Raw genomic sequence first — 17,456 nt, 5'->3', positions numbered from 1 at the left:
TTTAAATGTGTGCATGCATCCTCATTGCACACACATGCATGGTATTGATTTTTTTTCTTGTCTATGTCGTCTATCTTCTATATTGCCTCTAACAAGACATTACTTCAAGCCTACAGTGACACAAACACAAGGGGATTACTTTCTGTTTGTAGAACACAGGCTGGGGCTGGGTGAGTGATTCCTCAGAGGGTAAAGTACTTCCCTAGCAAGTATAAGGACCTGAGTTCCCTCCCACATAAAAAGGACCAAATAATAAGTAAATAGATTTTTAAAGCCAGAAGTAGTAGTACATGTTTATAATCCAGCACTGAGGAGACGGAAATAAGATGATCCCTGGGACTAACTGGCCAGAGCAGCATCCATGGTGAGCTCTAGCCCAGTGACAAACCCTGTCTCAAAATGCCAAGATACATCACAACTGAGGAACAAACTGAGATGCCCTTTGACCTCCACATACATGCTCACACATGTGCACACATCCACACACATGTGCAGCAATATACACATGAACACTCACACCTGTACACCTGCACAGATGTGAACATGCAGGCAAATTTTTCACAGAATGAGTGGTGAGATGCATCTTGGGAGTGAGTACCTGCTGCTTTGGAGACAGTGCTGAATTCAGTAGCTGACACTCATTTGTTTTCTTTTCTGCCCTAGGTCATGGCCACGCCTCAGCAGTACCAAAGGTGAGTCATGGGTTCTGTGTCCTCTAGGTGATGAGACAACCTGGCCTACTGGGCTTTCCTTTCCATTCTTTCCTGATTCTCTTTCTTTGCTGTATATGCGAAGGAGCAATGACTGTCTCTCTCTGCACAGCCCCGATGTCTGGGCCTCAGTGGAGAAGACTCTGACAGTAGGGGTCCTTCATGCAGGTGGCTGACGCTTGCACCCGAACATCTAGAAGGCAAGCGCCCTCGACATGGGCTGGACTTGTCACCCACTCATGACAGGGTTTTGAAAGAGAGTGCATCCCAGGAAGGAAAGCCCACAGAATAGCAACTCAAGGAACCAGGACAAACGCTACAGCCTTCTTGTGGTCTAACTTCAGACATCCAAAGCATCATTTCGATGTAGCTTTGGATTACAGGCAAGTTACGCATGTTAGCCTAGATTTTAGAAAATGCAGTCATCTCAGATTGCTGCCTTTCCACCACCCAGTATCATACCTTAGCTTCTTGCAGCCTTTCCCTCCAGCTGCCCCAGAGCACAGCTGACTAGTCTGTCAGGCCCACAAATCTGCAGATGTGTGGGGCTCCTGGTGCTCCACTCATTAGCTGTGCAGCCTTGGGCAGAGTGCTGCATCGTGAGCCTGAGTCCCTTCCTCTGTGAAACAGGTAAGGAACTAAACTATTCACTAGGGCCCAGCCCACCAAACTCTCTATTGCAGGTTCCCAAAAAAAATGTAAATGCAGCAGAAAAATGGAAGGTCCCTGAGAACCCCTAGAAAGTGGGACTGGTGGTGAGGATCCAAGCGAGAGAGAACATGAGCACCAGGCTAGAAGAAAGGTACAAAGGAATGCATGAATCTTGGCGAGTTCCGTGCCCAGTGTGGAGCGGTGCCTTGTAGGGCAGCTTGTAATGTGCACCCTGCACTCAACTCAACACGGCCTGCAACAGAAGAGCATGAAAGCCAAAGTGCCATCCCAAAGTGGCGTGTGAGGAGGCTGAACAGTGGACGCTGCTCAGCACCACCCTCCTCCCCTCAATCTGTCCCCAGCAAGTTTCCCTCCAGGCCTGAGTTCTTCAAGGTGGATGCCTCCAAACTGCGCTAGAGTCTTTGGATCTCAAATATACTCTCTACTCCCCGGCCTCTCATCCTCTCCCACCACCCACTGGAGTCCTGGAGGACACTAGAACACTCAAAGAGGCTTTGTCCAGGGCGATGAAGCTGTGTACTGGATACATTAGATGGCAACTTGGAAACCATGGGAGTGAAACAACATGTCAATGTAGCCAGCTGTTACCTTCTCCATCTTGGGTTAGAAGCAGAGAAAAACTGAAAGGTGGATATTGACATTCCATTGACAACAGTCTAGAAATACAGGGAAAAGAAAGATTTTTAAAAAGACAACTCAGATAAAAAAAAAAAATGTCCAGGCCTGCCCAGACACGGGTGCATCGTTCCAAAACTGTGTACAAAATCACAACGTGCATATCACAGACCACTCAAAGGCCTATAAAACTCCAGCAGACCGGATGTCACTAAGGACACGCATGCAGGCTGGCATCAGAGAATGGTCATCTCAGGGTAGTCACACATCCCTAAGTTCTTCGTGGCGTTTGCATTTTTTTCACCAACGGATTCATTGAAAACATGGCGGGTCATCCATGAAAGAGGATGCCTTGCAACCATTTTAACTGAGGAATGGGATGCCTGTTCATGACCATGAAATTGTTGACAGCTTGGTTGTGAAAGAGCGGGCAAGAAAACATTGTGCACAATATGAACAGGTGTATTGATGCACATGCTTCAGTGTGAGTGTGTGTGTGTGTGACACATGTGCACAATATGAGAAAACATATTAACATGCTGCTGTGTTGTGTCTCTGAGTGTATCTCTCTGTGTATCTCTGAATACATATGTGGATCTCTCTCCCTCCCTCTCCCCTCTCCCCCATCTCTGTTTGTGAGTGTGTGTGTGTGTGTGTGTGTGTGTGTGTGTGTGTGTACCTCTCTAAGTCTATGTGAGTGTGTCTGTCTGTGTTTGTCAGTGTGGGTGTCTGTATGTATCCCTCTTTTGGATCTGTGTATCTCAGTGAGGGGATGCCTGCAATCAAACATTTATATTAGTTGTGTCAGTGAATCAACATCGCTTCTCTTTTGCATATCCGCAGCTTCTAATTTCTTCCACAGAAACATACACTTTCATAGAGTAAAAACAATCTATCAAAAACTGAATGTTTAACAAATTCCCTCAGGCTGGGAAAAGACAGACGCATTCTGGGTTGTAAAGGACGGGTCAGTGTAGCCGCCTCCTCGAGAGGCATCCATGGTGCTATATTATCCAACAAGATGAACTTGTGAGTTACCTCCTTCCGGTGCCTAAGGAATGGAATCTCGGACAAGTGACTGCCTTATTTAGAAAGTGTGTCCCTCTGTCCTAAGTCCCCGTAGGCTGGGGGGCTGGGGGAGGAATAAGAAATTGTTGATTCTATTAAAGAGACAAGAAATTTTATTTTTCCAGAAACATTTGGGTTTTTTCCTTCTAGTTTTCTAAGGTAACAGGTATTAAAGGTTGACTTCCCCCACACACACACTTTTAAAAGAAAAAGTAATGAAAATTTTTAAGACTAGGAGGCAAATCAGCCGGTACAAAATATGTAGACCTCCAGCGACCCCTGCAGGCCAAGTCTAGGCATTGCAGTAACTGAGCTAAATGAACAGGAGGTGCTGTCTGTCTGGTTCTCCCCAAGACTTCAACACAGGAGTGGACAGGAACACACCAGGAAGGTGACAGCTGAGCTGGAGCGAGGCGCTCCCCATATCCTTGAAAGCACAGTCCACAGTTTTGGATCACCCAAAGACTGGAAAACCCAAGGACTAATAGTTGCCTTCAAAATGCAGTGTAATTTCACATCACAGCAGAAGCACACAAAATCTATAGCCCACCCCAGAGTTTACACTTTGGCTGGCCTTTGCTGAAGGCAAGGAAGCATTATTTTTAAGAAGATAGTTCCAATGCAGGTAGTTCTAGAATGTGCTTTAGAGAATCGCTTGCTGAGGCAAAGAAAAGGAGACTCCACGTATCCAGACCGTCCCTATCTAGAGGTTTCTGTTGGTGCTCTAGACAGCCACTGTGTTGGTCTGGGGTTTCTGTGGAGCTCTGAGGGGTGGACACAGGGCCTGCCTCTTCTTCACTACCCATTCCCTCATCTGCCCATCCAGCCAGCCAGTTTATCACTGGCTCCTAATGTGACAACCACAATACCAGAGACAAAACATTGAGATCTGACAGAGGCGACTGAGTATGTGCGTCACAGACAAAGAGATGAAAACTTAGAGAAGAGAGTGACTTTCCAGGAGCCACTGGGTGAGAACATTAGGCCCTGTGCTCTGGCCCCTCGTGAGCATTTCCGCTTGCTGTTTGAGAATCCGAATTGCCAGCTCATGGTATTAAGGCAAGGAGCTGGGCATCAGCAAATAAAACTGGGAGAGCCAGAAAGCTACAAGTCTCTTTCTTTCTCTTTCCCTAGCATGTGCCAGGCATCTTATAACCTCATCTGGCTTAGCTGTAGGACTGATTTCATTGTACTCATATATAAATAAGATTAACTGGGCCCAAGAGAAATTAGATAGGCTGGCAAGAAAGCAGTGAGTGAGTGGAGCTCATATCCACCACAATATATTTGGAGTTGTACAGCAAGCAACTTTGGCCTCAGTCTTTCATCCATTACCAAAGGGATCACCAGATGTTAGTGGCCACTGAATCCCCGAGCTTCCCAAGCTGAGGGGGACCTGAAGAATTCTTGTGAAAGGTCAGCATCTGGATGTCAGTGGAATTGAACGCTAAAAAAAGCCACATGTAACTTTAAGAACCGAAGGGAGCAAGCTCCCATGCTGGATCTGAAAACTAAGCTGTAGACTCAGGTGACTGAGCTTGAAAAGACAAGCACATTGCACATTGTTCGAGGGCACTAAGCTAAGAAATCGCACACTCTCTGGAAGCCGAGAGGTGATTGTCTACCTTGATAACACAGACTAAAATGTCTCAGCAGCTATTTAGGATACACACTGCTGAACCCTTCCATAGAGTAGCGTCAGTTTACCAAGGTCACCTGAAGGCATCTGCCTGAGCCCATGTGGTCAAAAAGTGACAGGCCGGGATTTGAACCTAGAACAAACATCCCATTAGCCTCCAAGAAATGTATTTGCCTTTCTCCCAGCTTTGGTTAGTGACTTTGCTATGTGGCCCGCTAGCTCCAAAGTTCACATCTCCAAGGAGCAAAAACATTAAAGGCTGCAAGGTGTGTAAAAATCTTCTCAGAGGCTCAACCATGAGAAATACTTGTTATATCCTTTTTTTCTTACATAAGGAAAATCCAGAAATAACCTGCCTAAGACCTGTGGGTGTCTCTGCCTCTGAGAGATCCTCAAATATCCAAACATTATCCTCATCTTATTGTTTCCTTGACTGTGTTGGCCTCAACCCTATGGCCCAGGGTAATGACGCCAGTGCACCACACCACAGGAGGAAAGTGAGTCACAACTTAAGAAAGGATCCTGGCAGCCGTGAGTTGATTTTCTGCCTAGATTACACTGACCCGAACTTGGACTTGTGGCCACAGACAGCACCGCTTGGCAAGGAACCCAGCAGGCCTCGAGGGGTGCATGGATCCAGGCAGATGCCCAGATGCCTTTTGTGGCACATCCAGAGACGGGCAGAAAGCAGTGTCTGAGCCTTCCGTTTTCAATCCATATTTGGTTACGTCTAACTGGTAGCCTGTGGCTCTGGAGTCAACTCAAAGCATTGTGCCTCACTCTCTTCTCCATTCCCACGAGTCTCCCATCACAGAAATGAAAACAGAAGGCGGTTTTGTCCAAGGAACCTGTCTGAGACCTGCTCACCGGCTCTGCTTCCTGAGGAAACAGCTCTAAAGCTCCGAAGGCCTCCCATTTTATGTCTTTTTTTTTTTTTTTTTTTTTTTTAAAGATTTATTTATTTATTATGTATACAGTGTTCTGTCTGCACATATCCCTGCAGGCCAGAAGAGGGCACCAGATCTCATTACAGATGGTTGTGAGCCACCATGTGGTTGCTGGGAATTGAACTCATGACCTCTGGAAGAACAGCCAGTGCTCTTAACTGCTGAGCCATCTCTCCAGCCCCCCATTTTATGTCTTATCACATCGCATAAGCATATCCTGGTCCTGGGACCTGCTCGTGATAGCCTCACAAGGAGCTATCTCTATGGCAACCCACCGGGATAGCTTGGAAGATGGACCAGCCTTGCACCTCCGGAGACCCATGCTTCCGGTATCTGAGTCTCTATGTCTGACTTCAAGGATGCCTGACGTTACACAAAGGCAGCAACTTCTCCATCACTGGTTCTCAAAATTCAAACTGAATGAATGGCGCCATGGAAACTTATATGAAAAGTAGACCAAATTCCTCAGATTTACGGAGGGCCCCACCTTTGCTCAATCTCCCCTCCTTTCTTTCCTTTCACATCTCGTTGTCTAAACACCTGAGGTAAACCAGGTGCCATGAACAGAGGACCTTACCTCGAAAGATGTTGGCGGTATGACTTCATCCTCCTTGGCTTTGCTTCTGGAAGAAAGAGGACAACTGTGGATACTGACGGCTGTAGGGGTGGAGTATTTGCTGTCTGCTGTCAGCAGAGCCCTGGGCTTTACATCACACAAATTCATCTTCGCATCCTTCTTAAAAAGAACTTAAAAGGTCCATTCTTTGTAAAAGGACGTTTTCCTTGAGGGGCACACAGAAGTCAGGTGTTCCCGAGAGCTAATCGGGGCCTGTGGGTGATGAGGGAGTCCCCAGCTCCTCAGGCCACTCCTCACCGTTTGGGAGCTGACATGGAAGATTACTAAGCACCTTCCTTTCTCTGTTATTTTCCCCCCTTCTGGAAAGCCAGCTGTGTTAGCGTTTCGCCGCTGTGACTAAAGACCTGAGACAATTAGCAGAGGAGGAGGAAGGTTTGGTTGGGGGCCGCAGCTTCAGAGATTTCAGCGCATGGTCAGTTGTCTCTGTTGCTCTAGACCTGTGGTGAGAAGAACCATCATGGCAGGGAGCAGGTGCCACCTCAGATAGATTGCATCACCCCCCCCCCCACATACACACACACTAGAACCACTGGCACTCAGGGTCTACATACACCACAGCATCAGTCAATGCTTGAGTTCCAGGAAGAATGAACCATTGTAGTGGAAATCTGGGGCCTGGCTAGAGAAAGGGTCAAGTCCAAGCTCACCTAGCAAGGGAAGAGGAGGTCATGGTCTGTCTACTTGAGATTCTAGGAATCTGTCACTGGCCCCACTCGGGGTATTTCCACAAAGCCATGTGCCATATATGACATGACTCTTCTTGTGGTATGCACTTATCATATTCCACCAGTCTCTGAAATATGCTGAGCTATAGGTGTTATCAAGGGGCAGGCACCATAATCTGTGACTGTAAAATGTATAGAGAAACATAAAACACTGTATTAATTAGGTGGGACTATAATGAATGGACTACAAAAGTCAGCGGTGAGATAAAAACAGGGCAGCTTCTGTGCTCACGTTTCAATCTGATGTGAATGCACCTTTACCCAACATCTTCCAAGATGCCTCAGGACCCTGGGACCCTCTGTCCCTGTCTCTGCCACTAGCTGAAGCAAAACTGTTGTATGCAGGGCGCAGCAGGCCATAGCCAGCCTCAGTGACATCTACCTCACAACACATACCATGCCTGACCAGTGCCTAGAGAGCTGGGAGGTGTGCCTCAGCTGAGCACCCACTAGACAGAGAAATGGGGCATGGTGATTCTGCAGAGTCACCCCCACTGCCAGACAAGGTTCTGGGGCTGGGGGTCGGGGGGTAGTAGGGGAGGAACCAGAGTGGAACTGTGCTCTTTGACTTAACAGCTGAGGTGGGTGGCCAGAGATGTTACCAAGGGAGATGATAGTCTAAGTGGGATCTGAGGACCAGAAAGGATCCAGGCACAGGCAAAGCTGCGGGAAAATATTCCAGACAGAGAGACAAGATGCACTGTGTCATTGAGGCAGAAGAGCATGGAGTGCTACAGGGACTCGAAAACAGTCTGATGTGTGGAGTCCAGAGGGAAGAAAGTAGGGAAAAAAATTCTTTGAGATATCTTTAAAGAAGGACAGGTCAGGAGAGGGACTACAGCAAAAGGGGTGTGCAGCTGAGAGAGAATGGCCCCAGTCTGAATCCACCAAAGAAAAACGGGAATCCACAGTCCAAGCTTGGGGCGGGACCACAGGTGGACAATTACTAAGTAGAAACACTGGGGATAAAATCTGCCTAACAGGATTCCTACTGAAGGCAAGCCAGGGGAAAGAGATTTTTACCTGGAGAGTGTGGTAAAAGGCGAGGATCCCAATTAGACGTGGTTAGTGATGCAGCATGGAGGAGGGTTCTGGCTAAACAGACTTGGTCGGGTTCTTGCTAAAATTAGACTATAAAGAGACAAGCAGGGAAGTGGAGGGTGCAGGGCCAACCCGAGGCAGAGCTCTGCGGAGCTAAGCCGGGCTTTGAGATGGGAGAGAATTTCAGTGTTCTGGTTAGTTTCCTGTCAACTTGACATAAACTAGAGTCATCAGAGAGGAGGGAACCACAATAAGAAAAGGCCTCCATCAGCTTGGCCTGTAGGCAAGTCTGTTGGGCATTTTCTTGATTAATGATTGACATGTGAGAGGCCAACCCACTGGGGCGCGATGCCACCCCCTAGGCAGGTGGTCCCTGGAGGTCTAAGAAAGGCAGCTCAACATGAGCCTGGCAGCAAGCCAATAAGCCAGCTTTCCTCCACAGTCTCTGCTACAAGTTCCCTTCATGAAAGAATATAAGTTGTAAAATGACAAAATCTTTTCCTCCCAGAAGTAGGTTTGGGTCAGTATTTAACACAGCAACAGAAAGTAGCTACTATATTTATGCAGAAAGAACTGGATGGTATGAGAAAGAGAGCAAGGGGTGGGACTCACGAATCTGAATTGTCGGTCCAGGGTGATGGGACATGAATGGATATACACCTTTAAGACTCTGCTTAAAATTATGTATTCAAACTCTCCCCCAAAGGGAGCACAGATAGAAAATCTGGGACAAGGATACAAGGCAATCTTCCCGAAGTAAGACAGGTAGACTCACAACAAAGAAGTCATTGGATGCTGCAGCTCTTTATGTGTGTCATGGAAGAAACAGAAAATGAGTACTGAATGATTTAATGAGATAAATGTGGCCTGGATGGCCAAGATGGAAGCTCCAGGAAGCATGACATCAGATGGCAATGGATACTGAGTGTGAGATGCTAAGCGTGTGGGGGGGTTACAGATGAATCAGACACAGGCCGAGGGGACATGAAGCACATTTGGGAGATGTAGGAACACAGGGCATTAGTGGACGTGAGACCCCATATAGTACTCTGTGGGGACAGTGATACAATGACTACACACAATAAGTCCTAAAGTTCCTAGCAGCCCAAAGAAAAGGGAACAGGGAACAGCATGCACTCTTAGAAACAATGCTTGCCACAAAATCAAAGTGAACACATTGTTAAGAAGCTGGCAGTTTCTGGTCCTGAAACCTAACAGAAACATCTCATATGTGTGCTGATAAAACAGATGTGATCTTAAAATTGTTTTCTGCTTCACACATTCCTCAACACAGACGAATAACTACAAAACGACCACATAACTAGAGAACTTTCAGTCTACGAGGAACAAAGATCCTTCACTCATGTGAGCAGGTCTTGGGTGGTTTTGCATAATCTGGAAGTAAATTTTAGAACAGAATACTGAGTGGGCTGCATGATTTAAGGCGTTTTCATAAATGAGTCCAAATGGGGGAGCTGAGAGAAGCCTCAACTGAACTATATTGGTCTAACAAAAACTCAGTGGCTCGATTTCTGGATGTTGGGACGTGTGCCTGGAGCTGGGGACAGATTCGTGAAGAGACGTGAGCTCTGCCCACCAAGTGGTGGCAGGCACTGGAGGAGGCAGGTGCACACACAGCTCTGTAAATGTGCTTTGCTGGCTAGGGTGCTGGGGGAGCCTCCTCCTCAGCGGACTGCAGGGCAGGTGCTGTGGAGTCCTCTCCTATCATTTCTCCCTGTTTTTCAGTTGTTTGTTGATTTGTCTTTTCTGTTTTGTGAGGGCCGTGCTTGTGTGTGCCTGCGTGCTCATGTGTGCAGTGGAGGATTGGGGGGGGGGGGACGGCGCGGGGGGCGCGGCTTGTGTTTGCATGTGTGCTCATGTGTGTGGGATCCAGAGGACACCTCAGAATGTATCTGCCATTTTGCCTTGTTTTGTGGAGACAGGGTCTCTCACTAGCCTGAAACTCACCAAGCAACCCAGGCTGACTGGCCAGCAAGCCTCAGAGAAGGGCGTGTCTCCAGCACCTGGCATTGGAAGTACAAGCACTCATCACCGTGCAAGGCTCTTTGTGATGCTGATCTGGGGCTCCAAGTCAGGTCTTCAGGCCTCCAAGGCACACACTTTACCCACTGAGCCATCTCCTCAGCCTCATTTTCTGTTGTTACCTCAATGACACAGACCGACCCAGGGCCTTGTTGGTTCAATATCCCCAGCACTTTCTTTCCCATATCACAGTCTCATTTCTTGTAACCTAGATGAGCCTTGAGTTTGTGATCCTCCTGCCTCCACCTCCCGAGTGTTAACATTTCAGGGGTGTACCACCACACTGGGTATTTAAGTCTCTTTCAGAGAAAATGCTGACCTGCCGTGGGAAGAGAGAGTTTCTCGCATCCATAGCCACTCTGAGTTGGGGTTTGATTTCTGTTCCCCATTTCCCACGCTCTGTTCTACCTGATCAGTAGCTGGAATGTGAGGTGTGAGAAGGACACTGGGGTCACAAAACTGAATCGAAATGAACACAAGATTTCCTCAAGGAAACCAGTCCCCATTCTTTCGATGCTGTGAGCTGGCGCTGGGTTTGCGGTGACGCATGATCTGTGTTTTCTGGCAGGCCGGTGTCGGGCGGTTCTCGAACCTCTTCCGGATCATGTGAGTCTGCTCTGTTCCTTAACTGTCAGTCTCTGATCTTTACAAAGTAAGTGTTGGTGTTTAGGCTTCTTTTTTCTGTCGCCGGATGAATGAAAGAAACAACTGTTCCAAGCGGCATGAGACTCTCCTGGTAAGGAAAAATCGCATTTCAGCCCATGTTCCAAATCTCATGGTCCTTGCTATAGCAGATAAAGGTGAAAATGCTAACACATAGTGCTGGTGAGTGTGTCCCGAGACAGGTGCTTTAGAATATACATGGTGAAATTTTAAATTGAAACTTTTTGGAAGGTAATCTCATGACAATATTCATTGAATAATATAAAAATATCCTAGTGGGTTGTTGTTTTGTTTTTGTTTTTGTTTTGTTTTGTTTTTGCTAGAATTCCATGTTTGAGAGTTTAAAAGAAAGAAATAGCATACATTTCAGACTAATATCTCACCAAACTCACTGATATTTTGTAGCATAGTTTCTATAGCAGCATGTTGAAAAAAATCACACTAAACATTTGATAATGTAAAAATTGTTGAACACTTGAGCATTTTGTGAAGCTACTGGAAGCACTGGCCAGAATTTTAACAACTAAAGGAAAAGATTAAACTGTTTAACATTAACCCAAATATCAAATGTTATAAATAATTATGTTAAATTATGTATCCATACAATTTACAGATGTTATACAGCTATAGATGATATCTGAAAAATTAACTTGTCATTATTTGATGTATATGTGTGCCTTTAAATTTTTAGTTAAAGCTATGAACCTTATGAATACACACACACACACACACACACACACACACACACACACACACAGATTTGCTTTTACAGAAGTGGCTCCTGCGTAAAGAGTATCAGACCTGAAGTTAGGGACTCCTGAGAGAGACGTGTAATGGATAAGTGAGAGACAGGTGTGACCGGTTCTATTTAGAACCAAGCCCCCTCAGTCAATAGAAAAAGCATGCTGTTTGTAGTCACTCCTGTAGCCGGTGAGTTAGAAGCCCGTACATGTCCTCTCATCCCTAGGTGACAGCTGCCATCATTCTGCTTCCTGCCACCTCTTGTCCCCATGCACACTAGCCAAAGGATGAAAGGACAGGGTGACTTCAGCTCATGTGATGAGTGCTTCTGTCAGGTCCCAGGCTTTCCCTGGAAAATGCTCGAAGTAGCTCACAGGACACAGAAGGTGCCCTTTAGCAGTGTCCTACCCCATTGCCCCCCAGGGACCTCCCCCCCGCAAAACTCATTTCTAGGTGTGACTCGAGTGCATGCCCACACTTTCCTGCACTGTGTGGGTCAGAAACCTCTCTCGTTCATTCATAGTTTCTCTAAGTTCAGAGCACTTGGCTATGCTTCACTGGAGGCATAAACCAGAGAGAAGTTATCTAATGCCCTGGGCCCTTGTCATGGGACAGACGCCAAGAATCTTTATGTGTTCCCTCAGCCTCCCACCAAATAAGCCAGTTTAATCACCTCCATCTGTGCATCAGAGAAATGAAGCAGCCTCCCTGTGGTCACAATGTGGCCTCTATAACTTAGGTCTAGGACACAGTGGCCACACACCCATTCTGTCACCAATACTCTCCCAACCAAAATGTCCCATCTCAGCCCACTTTTTCTCTGAAGACCTGACAAGAAGGCCAACTTCATGGTGGTGATGCCTATTCTCTGAGGGACAGTTCCAATGGCACCATGGAGCTCTTTACCTGGTGATTTAGCCCCCTTTCCTGTGGGTGAGCAGGTGCTGGTCTTCCACCCTGCTCCAGCTTGGGCATCACAAGATCTGTTAAACCTGATCTTGATACCTGGCCTGAGTCCTCAGCTCACACACAGCCTGATTGGACTTTCTTTATGGAGCACTTGCTGGGAGTGTGGACCAACACACTGAAAGGTGAAACTGTTGACTCACCCTGTCTTCCAGCTTTTCTGTGAAGAACACAGCTAACTAAACCATGCTCTGCACCCTTGCTCTGAGCCAGATGGGAGCCCAGAGATTCTTCCCCAGATGGTCCTAGCAAGTATCTCCTGCACTGTTGCCTACCTAGAAACCGGGCTCAGCCAAGACTCCTCTCTACTTTTCCAGAGAGGAAAGAGAATCTGCTGGCATGGCCTGTTCCTCCCCCTATCTCCAACTTTCTCTGACACTGCCAATCAGAGCAGCAGTGGGAACCCTGGCTGATGGCTTTTGTGCATGCATAGTCTTACTTCTGCATGCCCATTTGATAAACATGTATAGCTGTAATTAATTACTCTACTCACCCATAGGAGTGTGTGTCTGGCCATCTAACCCAAAAGTAAATTAAACTGAACCCTAATAACTAGACAAATTACAACATAAATATTTTAAATCACACCCTTAGGAATAATTAGATCCTCAGCCTTATTAAAATCTACGGCATTATTTACCAATCATATATTACAAATCTACTATAGAAAGCCACAAATACAGTCAGGGCTATAAAGCACCAACTTCAACTTTACACTGTTGGGTTTTTTTTTTTAAACCCTTGACTATAAAATATTAAGAGTCCAAAAAAGAGTTCTAGGGCTGCCCCATCTGTGAAGCAGAATTATCTCTGCAGAGTAAGGATCCATGCCCAATCTAACACTATCTATTCACCATTGTGCTGACTACCCAGTGGTCCACCTATGGATGCCCTGTACTCTCGGCCCTTCATCTTGAGATATGAAATAATTTTTAACTCAGGTGCTGGGTCAGGTGGAGGTGTTGGAAGGATTCAGCCCACCTACAACCTGTGTGGCTTTGAGAAGTCACCAACGTCAGTCTATATTTGTAAAATGAAGATAGGATCTCCTCATTTTGAGGCACCGCAAGAGGAATGTGCATGAAAACAGATGTCTCTGAGTCCTCTTGAGTTCCCAGCATCGCATGGCAGTCCTTAGACCTTTCAGACAGTTACCATTTACAGTTGCAATTCCACCCTTCCACCTAGATTTCTCCCTTGGGGGCAAAGGAAGGCTAACATCAATCAGTTCTAGGTAAAGCTAAGATCCAGGGAGGGAAGGTGACTCTGCATGATGATTGCCAGGTCCCTGCTTACACAGAGCAGCTGCTGGCTGCAGATCTACCCTACAGGCATATACTCAGGAATGGCTCTGACGACTCAGTGAGAATTTATCTGCTGTGAACTGCTTCCCCTTCCTGCCATCTCCAGGCTTCAGCCCCAGACCTGTAATGAGGACACATGTAAGCCTGCTTGGGCTACCCTAACAAAATGCCATGACCTAGGTGGCTTGAATCCAGATCATATTGCCATTCATTATTTTACCTCAGCCCCGAAAACCAGAAGTTCAAAATCAAGGTGCCAAAGGGTTGATAAGAACTGTCCCCCTATGCAGATGACTGGAGGCATCTCGTGTGTCCTTCCCTTAGTACATGAATGTGACTAAAGGGGGAGGGGGTCATAGGAATTTGAGCATCTGCTTGTCAATTTTTATAAAAATTTCTGTCAATTTACTGAGAAACACAGCTTGGATTTTCATATGAATCCTACTGAATCTGTCCATCAGTTTTTAAAGAATTCAATTTTAACAATATTAAGTCCTCAGTCCATGAACAGTGGGCCTCTGTGCATTCATTAAGGTCTTTTTACAGCATGCCTTCAGATTTTTGAGCACAAGTTTCACTTCTGTGGCCCAGTGTCCTCAAGGGTTTAATTTTTCTTAATGTTTTGCTGTTGTTCTTTCCTTTTCTATTTTCAAACTGCTATCAGTAGTTTACAGAAAAGCTAATTGCTATTACCATTGCATACACACAGACAGAACCGGACCAACCGTGTATCCTGAAACCTTACTGAACTTTTTATTAGCTCTAAGCTATACTCATTTTCAGGGATTCTTGATTTTTCACTACATTGACAAATAGTCTCCCTTTTCACTTTCTGGGACTACTGAAAACATTGGGCCCACCCAGGTGACCCAGAATCCTCTGTGTTTTAAAGTCAGTTCATTAACAACTTACACCTGCCTGATCCCCTCACAGCAGGACAAGATGGGTCTGTGATTGAATGATCAAAGAGATGAGGATATTTGGGAGGCACCTTTAGAATTCTATCACAAGAATTACATTGCTATGTAAGATCCTAGATCCTAGAATCTTAACATCTGCTGCAAACAAGTCAGCATCACTCCCTAAGCCAGAGCTGAGACATACCACCTTTATCCACATGGTCCCTCCCTTGGACTCACTCCAATGTTTCACCCACTTAGAGAAGGAACTTGGCTGCAGTCCTGGATGGAGGAAAATGCCACAGTGATGATGACTATGAAGATCCTGAGCTCCAGCTGCTAAAGGCATGGCCATCGATGAAAATTTTACCAGCCAGACCTATACAGGAATCAGAATACGCAGGTATCCCGGGGGAGTCTGAAGATGTGTGTCCATGTGCAACATTGCATAGTAATTTACAGGCTCATGCTCCAGAACTCAGTTTTTTGTATGAATACAGGCTTCCCAGTAGAACTGACCCTCAGAAAGTTCCTCTGAAGTTAAATGAGTGGCATATGGAGTCAAATTCTGTTCTCGGTCACTGTCATTGTCAGGACAGAGTCTGTTTGAGCCTTAGGCTTGTCCTCATGGTAGGAGCATGGGAGAAGTAGCCAGGCAGGACACCAGGCATGTGAGACTTGTGAGGTTAGTCTACATGGTGTGGGAAAGCAAAGAAAGAGAAGACTGATTCGCTCCGCAGGTTGCCAGCCTATGAATGGACCCAGTAGTAACATCCCACTTATAAGAAGGGAGGGAGGCTGGCTTTGTGCCCACCCCTGCCTTTTCCCACATAGGGCAGTGTCAACGGTCCTCTATGCCACTGTAAAGGGAAGGAGGAAGCTCACCTGATTTCTGAGGGCCTAGCTCACAGACATGAATCTGCAGAAATTTCTTTAACGAGAATTGTCTTATAAGCGGTGAACAGGTAAGGTGACACACACCCTTCACCCCTGCATTTCAAAGGCTGAGGCAGGAGGATTCCAAGTTCAAGGCCTGCTCAATCTGCATGGTGAGACCTTGACTCAAGTAACCACAACAAAAATAATAATGATAACGATCACCTTGTATTCAGTACTGGAAAGCATTGACTGAATATCTGCACTGTGCTGGTCACCATCCTAGAATTTATCAAGAGATAAATAAATAACAGGGAAATGCTATAAGAGCCCACCAGAGGAAAGAGGTGGATGGGTTGGGTGGTGGGCTCCAGGGGCAGATATAGTAGCTCATGCCTGTACTTGCACCCAGGAGGCTGAGGCAAGAGAATGGCCACAAGTTGAAAACCAACCTGAGCTATATGTAGAGAGAGTTTCAGGCCAGCCTGAGCTCTGGTGTGAGACACTGTCTGAAATAAAACTAATAAATGAATAAATAAATAAATAAATAATAAACAAACAGACAAGAAAAATAAAGTAGGTAGCACAGCATAACTCCTCAAGAACTGGTAGCATTTCTCAGGTGGATAAAAAATGAAGGCTAGCCAAGGCCATCCTTGATAGGATTGCTGTGAACCAAAGCCAACCTGTCTACCTTAATTTCCTCCTCTGGCAGGTGCAGGCGGAACTGCTTGCCTCTTTGAGAGTGGTTTGTTTGGGGGGTTTGTTGTTGTTGTGTTCTGTTTTTGTTTTCGTTTTTGTTTCACAGTGATCCCTCCGGCCACTCTACACACTAGAGAGTGTTTTCTTCTGCAACAGTCCCTTGAGTCATTGTCCACTCTTACTCTGAAGAGTACCCTGTGATACCCCTCCCCCCCCAAAAAAAGAATTGCTTGCGTAGTACCTTAACTGTGTTGACTCCATGAGTGCGAGCATGTATGAACGCTTCTTAAGTGGCTATGTGCCAAATCTAGCCAACTTATAAGGCACAAGCTTACCGGCTTTCTTTTTCCACAGACACACGCTTCTTCAAGGATATGATGGAGGCTCCCCTTCTGCTACCCCCCAAGGCTTCTGTTCCCATTGGGAAGCAAATCTGGAATATAGGGATGAGGCGACAGGAAGAAGTGAGTAAAGGGGGACCCTGAGGGCCTGGCATGAGGAGGGCACTACCTAGCTCACAGAGATCTGCCCCAGGTCTCCTTCCCCAAGGCATCATGACAGATGATGGAACAGGGCAGGGCAGGCTTGGGAAACCTGAATAGTGTGACCTATGGGATCATAGGCCTTTGGAGGAGTCTAGAAGGAAAGAATATTTACATTTGCTGAAGACTTAATGGGAGTCAGGCATCAGGCTAAGGAATTTACATCTTTCCTAATTACCATTGCACTCTTCAGATCCTGCATTAAGAACACAAGTCATTTTGATAATAACACATCATTTTGCCAAGATTCTCAGCCCAGCATTGTCAACTGTTAAACTGGGCAGTGAGAAGTCTCATGACCTTCCAAACCTCTGTAATCCCTGTACAAACCAGATAGGAATATTCTATATGCTGGCCTAAAAGGTATCTAGAGGCACTGCAGATAATTTTATGGAAAGTAAATGAAAATGCACTAGATATATACACAGGTTTTTATTTTTAATAAAATGTATAATAATGAATACTCTTAATATAGCTGACCATAATATAAAGAAGACTCAGCCCAGGTCTGTACGTCACTGGTGATAATATTCTGATTCATGACAGGTCAGTATTGCCTATAGAGACAGAATCATACAAGGAATCCTTGTCACATTAACATACCAGGGCTCCTCTCTTTTCACACTAAGTCCAGTCACAGAATAAATTGCGCTGTGGTGAGTAAAG

At 46.0% G+C, this 17,456-nt stretch overlaps 1 protein-coding gene across 1 annotated transcript in view; it reads left to right on the top strand.

The window, feature by feature from the left end:
- Clnk (cytokine dependent hematopoietic cell linker) overlaps positions 1-17,456 on the top strand; it is a 222,377-nt gene that overhangs the window by 141,833 nt on the left and 63,088 nt on the right. Inside the window, exons 4-7 of the mRNA XM_059275808.1 lie at positions 664-692; positions 10,666-10,703; positions 14,932-15,073; positions 16,603-16,712. Of these exons, the coding sequence (XP_059131791.1) occupies positions 664-692; positions 10,666-10,703; positions 14,932-15,073; positions 16,603-16,712 (319 nt within the window). The remainder of the gene's footprint in view (positions 1-663; positions 693-10,665; positions 10,704-14,931; positions 15,074-16,602; positions 16,713-17,456) is intronic.

Source organism: Peromyscus eremicus, chromosome 10, assembly GCF_949786415.1.
Source record: "Peromyscus eremicus chromosome 10, PerEre_H2_v1, whole genome shotgun sequence".
Lineage (NCBI taxonomy): Eukaryota > Metazoa > Chordata > Mammalia > Rodentia > Cricetidae > Peromyscus > Peromyscus eremicus.
This window is presented reverse-complemented; position numbering and strand designations above follow the sequence as displayed.